Source organism: Xyrauchen texanus, chromosome 27 (genome assembly GCF_025860055.1).
Source record: "Xyrauchen texanus isolate HMW12.3.18 chromosome 27, RBS_HiC_50CHRs, whole genome shotgun sequence".
In the NCBI taxonomy this organism is placed as follows: Eukaryota; Metazoa; Chordata; class Actinopteri; order Cypriniformes; family Catostomidae; genus Xyrauchen; species Xyrauchen texanus.
In genome coordinates this window covers 32,571,133-32,589,334 of record NC_068302.1, presented here as the reverse complement: position 1 = coordinate 32,589,334, position 18,202 = coordinate 32,571,133, and the positions used below count along the sequence as shown (strand labels likewise).

General features: G+C 37.1%; 1 protein-coding gene across 1 annotated transcript; it reads left to right on the top strand.

Moving 5' to 3' along the window:
• The first annotated feature begins 2,601 nt into the window (after positions 1–2,601).
• LOC127620947 (tyrosine-protein kinase ABL2-like) lies at positions 2,602–16,937 on the top strand. The gene is made up of 11 exons (XM_052094321.1): positions 2,602–2,792; positions 3,353–3,517; positions 5,547–5,842; positions 5,950–6,222; positions 6,521–6,605; positions 6,753–6,930; positions 8,237–8,421; positions 8,550–8,702; positions 8,825–8,914; positions 9,419–9,571; positions 11,110–16,937. Exons 1-11 carry the CDS (start codon positions 2,690–2,692, stop codon positions 12,807–12,809), a joined length of 3,381 nt encoding a protein of 1,126 aa, XP_051950281.1. The 5' UTR covers positions 2,602–2,689; the 3' UTR covers positions 12,810–16,937.
• The last annotated feature ends 1,265 nt before the right edge of the window (positions 16,938–18,202 follow it).

Sequence of the window (18,202 nt, the reverse complement as noted above, 5' to 3'; positions counted from 1 at the left end):
GAAGAGTTAATCATTGATAAGGCAATACAAAAAGCGGCTTTAGAATACAATGTATTGTTTACTACCATATTATTGATCATAAGTCAATCATTGGCATACAGTTCACAGCAATCCATTTCACATGTGAATTTGTCAGTCAGTTCGAGATTTATTATAAGGGCTTATGTAAGGGCCCGTCAATGTACACCTGTGTCAGACATGTTTGTGTAGCATCTTGGGTGCGTTGCGTCATATACATACAATGTTTAGGTCACTGTGTCAAGTTAAATATAGTTTAATACTCAATCTTTAAACACATCTTGAGATCCATTAGTTTGAATTTGCACGCCAAGTGTTTTTAACGCAAGAACGTAACGCGTTTTCTTCACTGTATAAACTGCGCATTGCCACACAGCTGAAATTTCAATTACTGCCCTCTGGAGTAAACAGGTGGTACTACAAGCTTGCATTTCTCAGGAAGGCATCTTCCTTATTACGGTCCGGGGGCATTGCGATTAATTGTGTACATTTTTTTAACGCGTTATTTTTTATAAAATTAATTGCACTGAATTAAAGCGTTAAATCGACAGCCCTAATATATATATATATATATATATAAATACACAGTTGAAGTCAGAATACATATTTTACATACAGCTTAGCCAAATACGTTTAAACTCCAGTTTTTAACAATTTCTGACATATAATTGTTAAAAACATTCACTGTTCTATGTTAGTTATGTTAGTTAGGATCACTACGGTATTTTAATAATATGAAATGTCAGAATAATAGAAGAGAGAATTATTTATTTCAGCTTTAATTTCTTTAATCACATTCCCAGTGGGTTAGAAGTTTACATACAATTTGTTAGTATTTGGTAGCATTGCCTTTATATTGTTTAACTTTGGTCAAACATTTCTGGTAGCCTTCCACAAGCTTCTCACAAGATGCTGGAGTTTTGGCCTATTCCTCCAAACAGAACTGGTGTAATGGATTTAGGTTTATATGCCTCCTTACTCGCACAAGATTTTTCGGTTCTGCCCACACATTTTTACAAATTTCACAGATCAGATTGAGGTCAGGGCTTTGTGATGGCCACTCTAATACCTTGACTTTGTTGTCCTTAAGCCATTTTGCCACAACTTTGGAGGTATGCTTGGGGTCATTGACCATTTGAAAGACCCAATTGTGACTGAGCTTTAATTTCAATAGCTGATGTCTTGAGATTTTGCTTCAGTATTTCCACATCATTTTTATTCCTCATGATACCATCTATTTTGTGAAGTGCACCAGTCCCTCCTGCAACAAATCACCCCCACAACATGACGCTGCCACCTCCATGCTTCACGGTTGGTATGGTGTTCTTCGGCTTGCAAGCCTCACCCTTTTTCCTCCAAACATAACGATTGTCATTATGGGCAAAAAGTTACATTTTTGTTTCATCAGACCAGTGGAGATTTCTCCAAAAAGTAAGATCTTTGTCCCCATGTGTACTTTCAAACTTTATATAAGATGCTTCCCAAAAATTGTCTTAAGATGGTTATTTATATTTTCAGCTTTAGTGTGTCAATAGGGAATATACATTTTAGACTCCCAAGCCTTTATTTTGCAAATAGAATAGAAGAACAGGGAGCCCTGTAACAGATGTCATGGTCCCCACAGTGCCTCCAACTGAATATTGAGTCAGTCTGAGATTAAAAGAAGAGACCGAAGCAATTGAGGTAGCCGAAATAGATAGAAGAACTGTGGCAAATTCTCCAAGAATTGGAACATCCTATTTGCCAACAACCAATAAAATCTCTCCAGGTGTACATAGGAGAATTGGTGTTGAAGGCAAAGGTAGTCACACCAACGATTGATTTAGCTTTTTTATGTTTATTGGACTTTGTATGGCATTAATTGATAAATGAAAACAGTGTATGTCAGACAAGACATCCTCACTGCAACATTTTTCCCAAGTGCCAAAAACTTTTGCACAGTACTATATATATACTATTATATAAAATGACATTGTGATGGTAATGAGAATCATTGTTGAAATCAATGGTAATAATAAAAGTAAAAAGTCAAATGGATGTTTCGATAATGAGAATTATGGGGTAAAATGTGCTTAAGTGTCCTGAAATAATCTGAATGGACCTAAAATGTAGGCTCAATTTTTATAATGCAAAATATAATTTTTTTATTTTTATATTTGTAATTTTATTGATTTGGGGTTAAAATGAGAAGGACATCTTGACATGAGAATCACCCCCTATGATCATGCCATAACATCACTGTACCATGGTACCACTGTGGTACCATTTTATAAGGGTAAAATGGGAAAAATTACTTTATTTTGGAGGCAGAAAAATGTTGTATAATTAACATAAATGCAAGTTTTTCATGGTGATCTCTTCTGTCTCCACATTTTATTCTACCACTCTTTTCCCCAAGGAGTGGGGCAGCTGCCCAGACATGCTGTTTATATGTGTGTGCGCGTGTGTTTGTGGCTGGTTGACGTCTGTAGAGGAAGACTAGTAGACACAGACATGCTTAAGGCGTGGAGACTATCCCACACCATTTTTCCGACCTCAAATCCTTGGCATGCTCCTCCCCTCCTTATATACATACTCAAGAATCAAAATCTCTCAAATAGAGTTAGAACTCAACCGCCACACAAAGTCTCTTTTTTCATGTGAGATCAGCTTAATCTAGCACTGCTAGATTATGCCGTTGAGGACTCTGCCATCCAGCAGCAGTTTTGAGGAAGAAAGGGCCAGATTGACCAGCCTGCCTTGCCCACAGGATGTGGATCACTATTGCTTCTCAGGTAGCCATTCTTTTAGTAGCACTTGGGACAGGTCTGAGAGCCAGTGCCATATCAGTTACCTGGGTATCCTGGGTACTCAAGATCAGTGAGTTTTTATGGCATAATTCGAGGCCAAGGGATGTTTTTTGTTTTGTTGGTATTGTAAAAGGGGGGCCGTTTAGGGCTTCAGATTATTTACCAGGTCGACCAATTTTCTCTTTGTTTCTTTCCAGTGTCCATCTGATTTTCACTTATGTAACTTCACGTCTGTAGTGTGACAGTGGGATGACCATTTTCAGTAATTTTTATAGTCCAGAGCTATTAATATTAAAGATTTTTAATACTCAAACTTCAAAAACATGTGTGCACACAACCTATTATTTGTTTACAATGAAATAAACTTAGGAAATTTGAGAATTGGTATTAATGCATTTTCAGTCCTATTTTTTTTATTGATTTAACATCCATAGTGTGAAGAACAGCTTTGATGTGTGAGGTTTTGTAGTTATGATTGATTGCCATTTTGTGTAGTCGTTGTAATATTATTTGTCTCTCAATTCATCTCTCTATCTCTCTGACAGAGGCCCTGCACAGGCCGTTTGGACTGGACTCGTCTGCTCTGACGGAAGCGGTGCGCTGGAGCTCAAAAGAGAATCTGCTGGGTGCAGCGGAGAGCGACCCAAACCTCTTTGTTGCACTTTACGACTTTGTTGCCAGTGGCGACAACACGCTGAGCATTACGAAAGGTATAATCATTGAAAGGGGGCATTATCAGCAAGTTGTTGCGTAACAACTGGGGCATGGTTTCGTTCTATGTTCCAGTTTGTTTGATTTCCTCCTCTACACACAGATGACTAGAGCACATGGCATGACATTGAGTGTGTTTTCACTACTGTTACTGATGACTTCCTCTTCATAACATAGACATTATGCCATTCTTCTTCCCACTCATTGCTTTCCTTCTATTTTTTTTGGTCTTGTTTTCAACTTCTTGTTGTTTCTCCATTCAGTGTTTCTCTATCCTACTCCTACAGTGAGTAGGATCAAAGCGGTGTCTCGCAATGGACTGGGCTAAAAATGAAAGCGTATACTTTCTTGTTTTTTATCTGACCATGGAAGAATGATTATATAGTCTAGGCACCTTACCAAACCTGACCCCTGTGTTTATTTTATACTTGGAGAATCAGATTTTTAACAATAACATTACACGTTTAAACCTTTGAAGACCGATCTACCATAAGCTCTGAGGTTGTTAAAAAACGGTGCATGCCTCTGTAGAAAAAATATGTGTATGTATATATATATATATATATATATATATATATATATATATATATATATATATATATATATACATACATATATAATTATAATTTTTCATGTACCAATGCCAAATTCCAGGTAAGGAACTGCACTACCCATAATCCCAAAGATAGATCCACCAATTACAGAATTTGCTATGGAAATTGGAAATGCACCAAAGTAGCTCAGACCTGACAGCCCATAAAGAATTTCGAATACCATAATCGACAAACTCAAACATTTGTATATATTTCATCCATCCATCCATCGTCAACCGCTTATCCTGTGTACAGGGTCGCGGGGGGCTGGAGCCTATCCCAGCTAACATTGGGCGAAAGGCAGGGGACACCCTGGACAGGTCGCCAGTCCATCGCAGTTGTATATATTTGAATAAGTTAAAATAAACTTCAAATTTATGGTATTTTATTCTAACTTATAGTCAATAGTTTTATTATGTACCGTCATTTTTGATCATTCACATTTAATTTTCAAACACTTATTTTGCTTCAAATCAAATGTTGTATTAATTAATCTTGAAGCTGGTTGGTTTGGTTCAAGGCTTAGAACTCTATCGAAAAACTTTTTGAAATCCCAATGGAAAAAAATTATGGTTAAAATACTTACGGAAATAAGTCAGCTTAAAAAGTGAGCACTAACTGTTGGGTTCTGTTGCACCAATGCCCACAACTCTTTCCAGCATGCTGTAATAGAGTTAAGACTCACAAATCATACAGTTCTGTGCTCGGATGCTCTATGCTCAGTGGCTACCACTATAGCTAATGTTTGTTTTGAAGTGTAATCCAGTCGGCTGGGTGAAAAGCAGGTGGGTAAACACAGACTAGCCAGAGAGAAGAGAGTTTAGAGACAAGGGAATTAGCGGTTAGCAGCTCTTTCTCTCTGTAGCCTCCGCTAATGGCTGGTAACGTAATGTCGTCTGGTTGGCACTGAAGCGCCAGTCACTTCTTGACTTCTCATGAGGCCTTGCTGCTATGCCTGTGTCAATTTAGGATTTGCAATAAGCACTTTATGCCTGAAACCTAGCATGCTCAAGCTCTTTCCTCTACAGCAGGAGAGTGCCCTCTACTGGAGCAATGCTAGGATTATACCAATATTAAAGGAGAGAAGGATGAAGGGATGGATTAAAACAGATGAATGATAGATGACTGGCCTGAAAAGTGATAGAGGATGCTTACAAATCACTAAGAAATACTTAATAGTTATTTTGCATACTAATTGATTACTGTATATCAGTAGGTATAAGGCCTGGGCAATATAAAATAAAATGTTATATCAAAATATTGTTCAGTCTTTTACCGATGTCCAATAAATTCTCAGTATTAATGTACACGTTCTGAAATGGCTTAAAAAGGAAGTTTTCCCAAATAGATTCAAAATGTTTAATGCAATAAGTAAAATACAGTAAGAATCCAGTTGAAAATAGTCAATTCATGTTTCTTACCCTTTGTATCACAGGAGAAAAGCTGCGAGTGCTGGGCTACAACCAGAATGGAGAGTGGAGTGAAGTGCGTTCAAAGAATGGTCAGGGTTGGGTACCCAGTAACTACATCACCCCTGTGAACAGTTTAGAAAAGCACAGTTGGTATCACGGGCCTGTGTCCCGCAGCGCCGCAGAGTACCTGCTCAGTAGCCTGATCAATGGCAGCTTTTTGGTTAGGGAGAGTGAGAGCAGCCCTGGCCAGCTCTCCATTTCATTGCGCTACGAGGGACGGGTCTATCATTACCGGATCAACACCGCCTCTGACGGAAGGGTAGGGCTCTTTAATTGTTTGTTCGCTTCTTGCTGGGGTTTGGTGTGATCTTGTGTTTGTCCTTTATTTTTAATGTTTACAAACCCTCTTTCCCTCTTCTATCTCAGGTCTATGTAACGGCCGAGAGTCGTTTTAGCACATTAGCTGAGCTGGTTCATCATCATTCTACAGTGGCAGATGGTCTCGTAACCACACTACACTACCCCGCCCCAAAATGCAACAAGCCCACAGTCTACGGCGTCTCACCCATCCACGACAAGTGGGAGATGGAACGAACCGACATCACCATGAAGCACAAGCTTGGAGGAGGCCAGTATGGAGAGGTGTACGTCGGAGTTTGGAAGAAGTACAACCTCACTGTTGCTGTCAAAACACTAAAGGTTGGTACTTTACATTTGTATTTGCGTATTTTAATGTTTTATCGATGCTTTAAATTGCATTTTTAGTTTATTACTGCTGTTGTGATTATATTTTACATGATGGTGCTATATAGTGAACTGATGTGGTGCTGTGTGCCACCAAGTGGCCATTAATTGTACTGCATCAACAGATTTGATATTTAAAGGAGTTGTATTGTCTGTTGTTCTATGTATATATATATATATATATATATATATATATATATATATATATATATATATATATATATATATTGTATTTTATTATTTTGTTTTAAAGGAGGACACTATGGAGGTCGAGGAGTTTCTGAAGGAGGCTGCAGTCATGAAGGAGGTGAAACATCCCAATCTAGTACAGTTACTTGGTGAGTGTACACTAATTTCATAACAACTAAACCCCACCACAGAAAAGGTTTAGTATGCATAATGAATTGAAACTTAAGTTATTGATTTTTACCAAATGACACTCTTGGATCTGTTTCTGATAGTTCGGTTCTGATGCATCCTTCTAGGTGTTTGTACGTTGGAGCCTCCATTCTACATAGTGACTGAGTACATGCCACATGGTAACCTGCTGGACTACCTGCGTGAGTGTGATAGGGAGCAGGTGAATGCTGTGGTGCTGCTCTATATGGCCACTCAGATCTCATCTGCCATGGAGTATCTAGAGAAGAAAAACTTCATTCACAGGTGAGAACAAACAGGGTCTAAAAATGGTTAGACTATTTTAATATTTTTTAAATGACCCATTTCTTGTTCGTTCCATTATTTAAATTTCTGCACCACCAGCATCACCAAATAGAATATCAGCAAAAATGACTTCCAAAAAATCTTTCTGAACTCTCTTCCATTGATCAGGAAACCGATAGGTTCGCCCTAAAGTCAATCCATTGGTTATGCCATTGTTTCTATATCAGGCTGGTCAGGACAGAGGTTGCACTAGAAAAAATCTTAATCTGTCGATGAGTTGCAAAATTTCAATCATCCGTCATACTTGTTTTCATTTCAAGTACTAGGGCTACATTTAGGGACTTTAAAATCCATTGTAATGGTATACACATGACATTGTATCTATATAATATATTTTTGTCTTCTTTATTGAGTGTGGTGTGGAGTTCTACCTGTCAGTCAAACACTGCGCTCAAACAAGATTGTTAAACTTTGCAGGTTACATGCGGCTTTAAAAGGAAATAACTATCCGATTGGGAAAATGTGTAAATGTGCATACAAACATGCACAAATTCACTGAGCTTTTTCAGTATGCCTGATATCGACATAAGGTGACACAGATGAGAAGCACCGTTACAGGTACTCCATTAAAATAAGTAGGAATTCTGCTCTAAACTTAATGTTTGTGCTTCGAATGAATGCAAGTACAATTGGCAGAAACGATAGGGCTCTGTTGTTTTTTGTCCTTCATTCAGACCTAATGATTAATGGTACTGTATGTCGTCATGAAATCAGAGAAATGCATATTACCAGGTCCACTTATTGGAATGCCGAAACGCATCTTTAATACCAGGCAATAAACAGGACACACACACACACACACACAGAGTGTGTAAGAGAGTAAAAGAGAGAGTGAAGCTAAAACTCATGCACTAGGTTCAAATGTTTAGTTTTATTTATTTTATCTATCAAAATGACGGACAGCATTTGGAGTTATCCAATCAATGATTCAAAAATTCGGTTAACGCAATCACTGAGTCAGGATGCTGAAACTAACGGAGAACTTTGTGGGGTAATCAACCTTCGAATGTTACTTAGAATTTTCTCTGCATATTTAGCTTGAATAAGAGAAAGTATTTTACCACTGGGAAGAAAATACACTCTTCACCAAAAAATAGTGTTCAGAATGAAACTCCTACCTCCTATCTGCTTTTCATGCTTCAAGTAAAACCAGATGTCAAAGCATTTTAATGTATGATAGAAAAGAAAGAAAACAGTTTAGTACTTTCAAAATCTTGCATAAAAAATATTTTACTGTCCCTTTCAGGGACTTGGCTGCACGTAACTGCCTGGTTGCGGAGAATCACGTAGTGAAGGTGGCTGATTTCGGACTGAGCCGTCTGATGACCGGAGACACCTACACTGCTCATGCAGGAGCTAAATTCCCCATCAAATGGACGGCACCAGAAAGTCTGGCCTACAACACCTTCTCCATCAAATCAGATGTTTGGGGTCAGTCTCTAATGTGATGTTGTCAAGAGGGTTGTGTGTTGGAACTTCTCAAAGTTTTGCATTTCATCTTGTTCTTCAATAGGTAAAGATTGAGTTGACTCACATTGTTATTCTTTTTAATTTCCCAGCATTTGGAGTGTTACTTTGGGAGATTGCGACTTACGGCATGTCTCCATACCCAGGGATTGACCTTTCTCAAGTATACGACCTGCTGGAGAAGGGCTACCGAATGGAGCAGCCTGAGGGCTGTCCACCTAAAGTCTATGAGCTCATGAGAGCCTGTGAGTACTAACAAAGGATTCCACTTGGAAGAGGATTACTTGTGCAGTCTTTAGCATTGAGTATATTTAACTTATCTTTTTGCCCTGTGTTGGAAGATGAAGCATATATTGTCTATCGGCAGGCTGGCAATGGAGTCCATTGGACAGACCTTCATTTGCTGAGATTCACCAAGCCTTTGAGACCATGTTCCATGACTCCAGCATCTCAGAAGGTACATTGTCCATTAGATAGATAATATAAGATGTGCAAGTTTCTGTTAGTGTTAGTCACAACCCTTGACCCTAGAAACCTTTTTTTATTGTCTTAATGAAGATATTATAATTTATTAAACAATCTTCTTAAACCTTTAAATGAATGGTTCATCCAAAAATGTTAATTCTATCATCATTTACTCATTTATTTCCACCTCAATTTTTTTGTTCTGTGTAGCAAAAGAGAATATACAATAAATGAGAATGAAGCCCAGCAAACTCAGTTTGTAAGTTTAAAGCCAATGAAAATACATTGATGGTAGTTTACCATTAAAAGTAGGCTTTAATAAAGTTGTGAATTTGCTGAATGCTAGGCAATAAAGTTACAGTAATGCATGTTCCCTATCAAAGCATAATTACCAATATTACTGTTGGTTGGCTGGATGTTGATTTCATACATTAAAAAAACAAACACTCATGACCTCACAACAATATTAACCTTTGCCATGCCTCCTCTTCTCCAGAGGTGGCAGAAGAGTTGTGTAAAACCGCGTCTGGTGGACATGCGCACACCTTCGGTTTTGATATGCCACTCTTGCCTTCAAAGTCTCGTGCACAGAAGAAACACTCTGAGAACAAAGAGAATATGGAAGAGGCAGGACTCCACGGCCCTGCAGGTATACAGGCCCAGCTCCAGCTCAGTCGGCTCAAAAAGAAGCTCAAGAGAATGGGAGTGGTGTTCCTTTTCGATTAACAGAGTTACACACTATATAAGCTGTGTATTATATATAACTCTACATGCATTTAACATTTCAAAATGTATTGCAGTCAGCAGACTCATGTTTTGATTATCTTGCTATAAATACATTCCATTGCCTGCTGTTTGTCCCCAGCTGTTGCATGCCACAAAACTCCAAGTATGCACACTAGCACTTCACCAACAGCATGTGTATCTGTATCATTAAAAGCCATTTTAACCTTACTCACAATTGAAATATTTTTTATGTATTGTGCAATATTGTTTTACCTATTTATCTCAATTTATTTATGTGCTATTTATATAAATTAAAGTTCATTTAAGTTTATTTTTAAATAAAATGTAAGGTGTGATATACAGTGTGTATGTATGTATGTATATGTATATATGTATATGTGTATATATATATATATACAGTATATGTATATATGTATATAATGTATATTTTGTTTGAGCTGCATAATTTTGTCATGTTTTGTCTTAACTTTTAAAGCATTGTACATTGTACAGAGTGTACAGTTTTAACTTGGAATGATAAAATCAGTTTTCATAAAAATACTGTGGTTACACATGCTAAAGCCCAAGTTTTACCAACTACAGGCTAACTGCCACATCTATAATCCATCATTTTCATTTAACATATGAATATTGCCATCCTCTGTTCACAAGAATGCAAAGTTGATATTTCATGTGTCTACATGACACCATGTTTCATAAACTTTTTTTAGATCTATCTTTCTTCCATACAATTCAGTTTCACAATTTATATTTAGCCATTTCTAAATATGTAAAAAGCTTCTTGTCCTAGTGAAAAGGGTAAATACAGCAATGCTTATTGATGGGAGATTTTAACTTAAACCAACACATTTGGTTAGGAAGTATTTTGGAACACTGGCACATCAGGGTTATATAAAAGGTGTCATCTCATCTTTGAATTATAAGAACAAACAATAGCTCACAGAGACATGTTATACAATTACTTGCAAAAAATAATATTTTGGGCTAGTTTATGTAAAATTATAATGAGGATCAGCAGCAGAATTGCAAAGATATGGGTCACTTGCAGGTAACCAAATGCTGCATGTTGTAGTGATCCCTAATACCCCTCCACTGCTTCAATGTACACCATGCTTCACCTTGATCCTGCAGTTCACGCTTACTCTTTTATCTTTGAGACATTTGCTTAAAACACCACTAATGGCAATAACTCTTAGTAGCAATATAATAAATTAAATTATTATTCTTTAATAGCCAAATCATCACAACCTGGCACAAATTTTTAATTTAAACTCCTTCTTGCTTGGTTGGATAAGATTTACACATTGAATAATTATTTAAGCTAGGTGTTAGATTGGGGCAGCAGCTATTTAAATAAGAGAGGTTTTTTTTTATTCTTCTTTGGTTTACCAGATTAGTTTGAAAGACTACAACTTCCTTTTTTTGTCCTGTTGTGTTCAGGTTTTGCAGCCTCGCTTTTTTCTGGTGATGGGCGCTCCAGCAGCTCTCCGGCCTTACCACGCAAACAGAGGGATAAATCTCCCTCTAGCCTGCTCGAGGACTCCCAGGACACCACCTTCAACCGTGACCGCAAGACTGGCTTCTTCAGTTCTTTCATAAAGAAAAAATCCTCTTCCACTTCTTCACCTCAACAGCAACAAAATCTCCCGATGCCTCCCAAGAGGAGCAGTTCTTCCAGAGAGATGGAGACCCAGCCTCATAAAAAGTATGAGCCCACAGCAGGGTTTGGGGGCCCTCCTCCTCCTTTGCCACAGACTGATGGGTTGAGTTTCTCTCCATCTCATGGAGAAGGCAACCATGTGCAGTCCCGCTGCTGTGGGGCCACATTTGGGCAAAAGCCTTCAAACTCTGGAGGAACCTCTAGTCAGGTAGGAGGAAGCAGTAGCTGGGGAAGCCTAGCAGGCTTCTTCACTCCTCGCCTTATCAAAAAGACCCTGGGATTGCGGACTGGTAAGCCTTCTGGGATAGATGAAGGGGGAGGAACCAAGCCTTTCCCACGTTCCAATTCAACTTCCTCTATGTCTGCTGGGTTGCCAGATTTGGAGCGAATGGCGCTGACGTTACCAAGAAACCGCAGCAAACCCCCACTAGAGCGTACAGCTTCCACCACTTCACAGCCTGAGAATGGGGCAGCACGACCTTCGGATGCAATCCTAAGGAAGTTTGATGAAGGTACAGCTCAGATACGGGACCGTCCCAAAGCCAAGCTCTTACCACGAGGGGTGGTGGCAAGTGGGGGAGGTGGAGTAAGGGCTCCAGGGGTTGGGGGAGAGGCTGATTCAGACTCCAACCCACGGTTAAAAGACGGGTACGAAGACAGGCAAGGCTGGTCGTCTCCATCAAAAACCTCCACTCTTGGCTCGGTCAATCTGCACAATCACAAAGTTCCAGTGTTGATCTCCCCTACCCTAAAGCACAGCTCATCCGATGCACTCCTAGTTGGCGTGGACTCTCAGGGCAACCGATTCAAACTACTGTCTGACAGCGATCGTGACCGGCCGCGACTTGTGAAGCCCAAATGTGCACCCCCTCCCCCACCCATGCTTCGCTCCCTCCAACACACCTATTGTGCCGATGCAGCTGATGAAGCAGTCAGTGGCAATGTAGAGGTCAATGGAGATGGGGTCAAAAAATCAGGGAGAGAAACAAGAGGGGTGCGTCCATCAATACCACCACCACAAGTGCCTCCAGCCCCCTTAGTCCCCTCTAGTAACACCACCACCCAGACTAAAATGGCCAACGGTGCTTCCACTGGACCTGGCCCCACTTCCGCAAAACCTAACTTTAGACGGACTCGACAGCAGGCAGAACGGATTCCCCTGGAGAAGATTAGCAAGGAAGCTCTTTTGAAATGTGCTGAATGCTTGAGTAGTGCCCTTCAAGGCACCACTGAGCTGTCATCCAGCAGCCAGGTATTAGATGTGGGACATCAGCTTTTGGACTATTGCTCTGGATATGTTGATTGCATCCCACAGACACGTAATAAGTTTGCCTTTCGTGAGGCAGTGGGAAAACTTGAGTTGAGTCTACAGGAGCTTCGTGCATCCTCTACAGGTGGTGGAGGGGGACCTGGGACCAGCCCTGCTGTTGATAACTTGCACACCTGCATTAAAGAGATCAGTGATGTGGTGCAAAGGTAGCCACTGGGTCAGCCTGTAATTACAAACAACTCCTCCACCACTTGAGACTTCTGCCAAATCAATCTAGTTTTATTGAAATGTTGGGGGACAGAGAATATTCTTTCAGAATTACCTCAGAAAATTACTACAAATACAAACCCTCTCTTTTTATTGTTTACAGGTGACTTCTTGAAATTGCCAGTTGGGATCAGAGTTCTATACTTTGTATATAAGATTTTTGACATTACCAATACACCGTTTAGTTTTTGGCCAATTTACTTTGTAATTTTTACAGTTTTTTCTTGGCATGACAAAACAAATTTTCACAAACAGATTGCACAGGTCAAGGTGAGCCTAGGTTTAACCGACTGCAGACTAGCTGTTCAAGCTTTCAGAGAAAACATTTAAAGGTTGCCATCCACTTTTCATTATGCTAATTTTGCATTTGATCTACAATAACCGGATATTTGGAAAAATAAAATAATGCAAAAATAAAAATGCCCACAATTTAAGACATGGATTGAATTTGCTTTAGGTTAAACTATATTGCCTGTTCAGAGCATACAGTATCAATTAACGTGGAGTGCAAACACAGCTCTGTGCACATTTGTTTGGTTTCATTTTACACACAATAAGTGCAACCACATCCCATACTGTCATTGTAATTTGACCACATTTATCAACACCATTTATGACATTGATGGTTTTGTAGTTCTTTCTGTAATTAGTCTTTGCATTAAATGTTGTTAGTAGTGGTTTGCTGTGGAATTGTTGAGTTGGTGTTGGGACAGTCACCACATGGATCATATTTGACCTGATATATCTGTGGCCTTTATATAATGCTCCAAACAAACAGATGGCACAAATCTACACTCAGCTTGTTGTACACTTCAGAATTTTCAAGACTTTGTGTATAATAATTTAAAGGAAATGTTCACCCAAAAAAAAAAATTATGTCATCATATGGTTTCAAACCCACACTGTAAAGAATAGTCCCATGGTTTTTACAAACAAACAAACCAAAAAAATATATTTAGTAAATAAATGTGGTGAAAATGTAAACGACTTTACAGAACAACCTGTAAATATTACAGTTGAAAACTTTTTTTAACGTAACCAAGTTTCAGAGTTTACGGGATGTCATTTTGATGCCAGTTTATTTTACGGTGCAATACCGTCGTTTATATTATTAAATGATAAACATAATATATTAACCTTCTGAAACTAAAATCTGTTTTTCACTTCATAATGTATTGCTAATCACCCTAGTAATTACAGCAGGGCACATGATGACATGAAGTTCATCAATAGTGTCCCTTCCAGGAGCAATGACCAATAAGCATTAAATAAAATACATCAAATATAACACAGAACACGCCAAAGTACATAACTGATGTTAAAAATAATAAGAACTATAACTATTCCCATAAAATATAATGAAATGTTACGGGTCATACAGGGATTCTGGGAATGACCGATTATTGTTTTTTACCGTAAATTTTAATAATTTACCGTAAAAAGTACACGTGTACTCTTGTTAATCATAATATAAATTTGTACTTTTAATTATATGGGAAAATCATACTTTTTACATAATTCTTTTTCATTTTTTTATTTTACTGTTAAACTACATGTATAGTCTTTTTTAATTTATATTTAAATAATACATATATTTTAAGGTAACTGCTCGTTAACCAATAAACTTTTTTATTACTGTAGCATTTTTACAGTCTTTTACCATTAAAATTATGGACTTTTTTTTACAGTGCATGTGACTTGCTTTAGTGGAATGCATAAAAAGTTTGGCAGAATGTTAGGGATTGACAGCCTCTGTCACCAATCACTTTTATTGCTTCCCCCCCCCCAACACACACACAATGAAAGTGAATGGTGACAGAGACCACTGCATATCAACTCCTTTTGTATTCCACAGAAGAACTTCATACAGGTTTGGAAAGATATAAAGGTAAATGGCAATGAAATTTTTAGTTTTGGGTGAATTAACCCTTTCAAATTTGAAGAGCTGAATCTCGATTTGTAAAACATGGAAACAGCAAGACTACAAATACAATATTGCCAAGTCTTTTAACACAAACTGCATTTTCTTTAGCACATTGATTTGTAACTATTTTGTTTTCAATTTATAATGTCTCCATTTGTAAACTTGAATTTTAAATTATTTTCTACTAAAAGCACAGGCATTTTTATGATATTGTAGATATTGAATTTTATTTTATACCCATAAAAGAAGTGGAAGGTTAAGCTCATTTGAGTCTCCTAAAAGACTCGGTGGTTAGTGGAAATCAGTGAGATGTTTGTCCTTGTGGTGAAGTGCAGAATTTGGTGCGAGGGTCTCCATCTGTGCATCTACATTATGAATGTATTAATTTGTTAAAAACAGGAATGTTTCTTTTTTTATGTTATTTTTTATGTTTTCTATAACCTCTCCACAGCATTCAAACTTTTCACTTATTAAAAGAAACTTTTTCTTCAGGTCAAAAAACAGTTACACATTTTGTCTGGTCCTGTATTCATTACAAAATGTAGATTTCTATTAGAGTTTGCATAAAAGAGATTTTTGTGGGTAACCTGCAATGTCATAATTAAATGTTATTAAAATGATTTGTACAAATTACACTGGAACACATTTCTAAAGCATAAATATAATTTGCCTTGCCTTAATTCACTATCTAGTTTATGTTATATGGAAATTGTTTTTGCCATACATGTCCAGGATATTTCAGTTCCACTGCAACTGGAAAACATATATATGTCTTTTGTTCAGAAAACTGTTTAGCCACCCTAGACCACAACAAAATAGACAACTTGCCGACACTAACTTGATGTTTGTTTTGCCATTTTGTCTGCCATGGGCAATGTTTTCCGCTATTAAATGGTGCCTTTTGTGAGATTTTATGTTTTGTGCACTGCTAAGTCATGTTAAATATCTGTTGTAAATATGTTTTGCTCTCAGATACTGAATATCAATTTTAAGGTGGCAATTGGGAATTTCAAGTCTTTATTATCGTTCAAGCTACCCTATTCAAACTTCAGGGTTTGTGGGGTGTCCAACTTGAATAGGAAAACGTGCAATGATCTGTTCTTTACTAAGAAAAATACAGTGCTTAAAGTCTGGTATGTTTTACTGAAAGAGTTCATCAATTTGTTTTGCTTTGTCAGGAATAGGCTCTTTCAAACACATACAGGTCTGTCTATTCCATTTGTTATTGTGTATGTTTAATTATCAATCGATGAGGGGGAAAGGGTTAGCGTCACCCAAGTATGTCTGTTTTGTATGTTCGTTTTAGATGATTGTCAGGGAGTGTTTGATTTTTAAGCCTTTTAAGTACAACAGCAAAGTTTTTTTTTCTTTCATTGCCTCTGTATTTTTTATATATATATATATTATTTTGGCCCAAATCCACTTAATATCATGATTTTACTGCTATTGTAGCCATTGCTGCACTGCAATTCCTTTAATTTGTCTCTTAATCTGGTCTCATAGCCAGTTTTGCATCTACATTGCCTAAAAAATACAACACTTTTAATGTAGGTAAATTTCAAAACATCTTCTGAAAATTTGTGCTTTAAAGCAATATTTGATTTGATCTAGTAGAAATTTCAGTACAGGACGAACTTGTGCTATAAATTAGGCTTAATGTGCCACAAGGCCACTGAGGTGCAAAGCCATTGAACTGTATGTCTCACAGACATATACATCACAATTCATATACTGTTCAGTTTCATTTCAAGCACCCAAATTTGTTCTTTTCTTTTACACTTTTATTTGTTTGTTACTTTTATTTATGTTTGGTTTATTTATTGATCTGCATTTATGAATCCTGGAACTCGCATTCTTTTGGAAACTATCTTTTTATAAGGTCAGATTTTAAGTGCTGAAGAAATTTATATACCAAAGTCCACCTCTCTAGTCTTTCAAGTGCAATGAAAATAAACACTCTTAATTTTGAATATGTGAATTTAACAGGGATTGAAAAGGCAGAGGTTGACAATTTAACAGTATTTTTTCTGTTTTGTAAAAAGTATATTTTGTGTGATTCTAATTTAAAGCTCACTTTTAAAAGTATATTACTGTGAAGTCCTTCCTCAGTGTTAAACTTGATGTAAATAATTAATAAAGAAAACTGTTGAAACATAATGGTTTATTTTGGGAGTTTATTTTCAGTTTTTATAACAAATAAATGTTTATAGTCCTGCAGCAAACTTTTCTGCGGTGTGACACACGGTGTGTTCATTTAAAACTAATTTAAACATATTTTTTATAATTCTTTTATAATTATATGAATGTAGTTTTTATGGCCTCATATAAAGAGATGACATGGGATATTTGTACTTTTACTTATTTGTCAAATTCATGTCACATCCCTGGACATTTAAGCAAACTGCAGAAATGGTGACATGTTACAATCACCTAAAATATACACTTTTTCCCATACATATATATATATATATATATATATATATATATATATATATATATATATATATATATATATACTCACTGAGCACTTTATTAGGAACACTGTGGTCCAAATAAAGTGCCTGACGTGGTCTTATGCTCTTGTAGCCCATGAGCCTCAAGGTTTGACATGTTGTGCATTCTGAGATGCTATTCTGAGTTACCAAAGTCTCTCTGTCTGCTCGAACCAGTCTGACCATTCTCCATTTATCTCTCTCATCAACAAGGCATTTCCATCCACAGACCTGCCACTCACTGGATATTTTTTGTTTTTGGCACCATTCTGAGTAAACTGTAGAGACTGTTGTGTGTGAAAATCCCAGGAGATCAGCTGTTACAGAAATACTCAAACCAGCCCATCTGGCAACAGCAATCATGCCACAGTCCAAATCACTAAGATCATTTTTTTCCCCATTCTGATGGTTGATGTGAACATTAATGATTCTGACCTGTATCTGCATGATTGTATGCATTGCACTGCTGCCACACGATTGTCTGATTAGATAACTGCATGAATAAGTAGCTGTACAGGTGTTCCTAATAAAGTGTATATATAAAGTGTATAAGTTTTCATCTTAAATCTCCATGTTAAAAAAGTCCTTCTCCAAGTTATTTGTCAACTACCCAAATTTAAAGACTTCAAAGCACCCAATGTATACTGATTTTAAAAAAGCCATGTTGTATCTTAAAGAGGGAAATCTGAGCTCTTCTATTACATTAAATATTTGATAATTATATAATATAATAATTGCATATGAAATAATAATGTAAGATATTAACATTACAATAATACATAATTAAATCATATTTGTTCCTCAAAAAATCATTTGTTTAGTGATGGAAAAATAATAATAAAACTAAATGTAAAATTATTTTTTGCTGGTTCTTAAAAAAGGGTTCCCATGAGGTTGTGTTGTTACTCAAACACGCCACT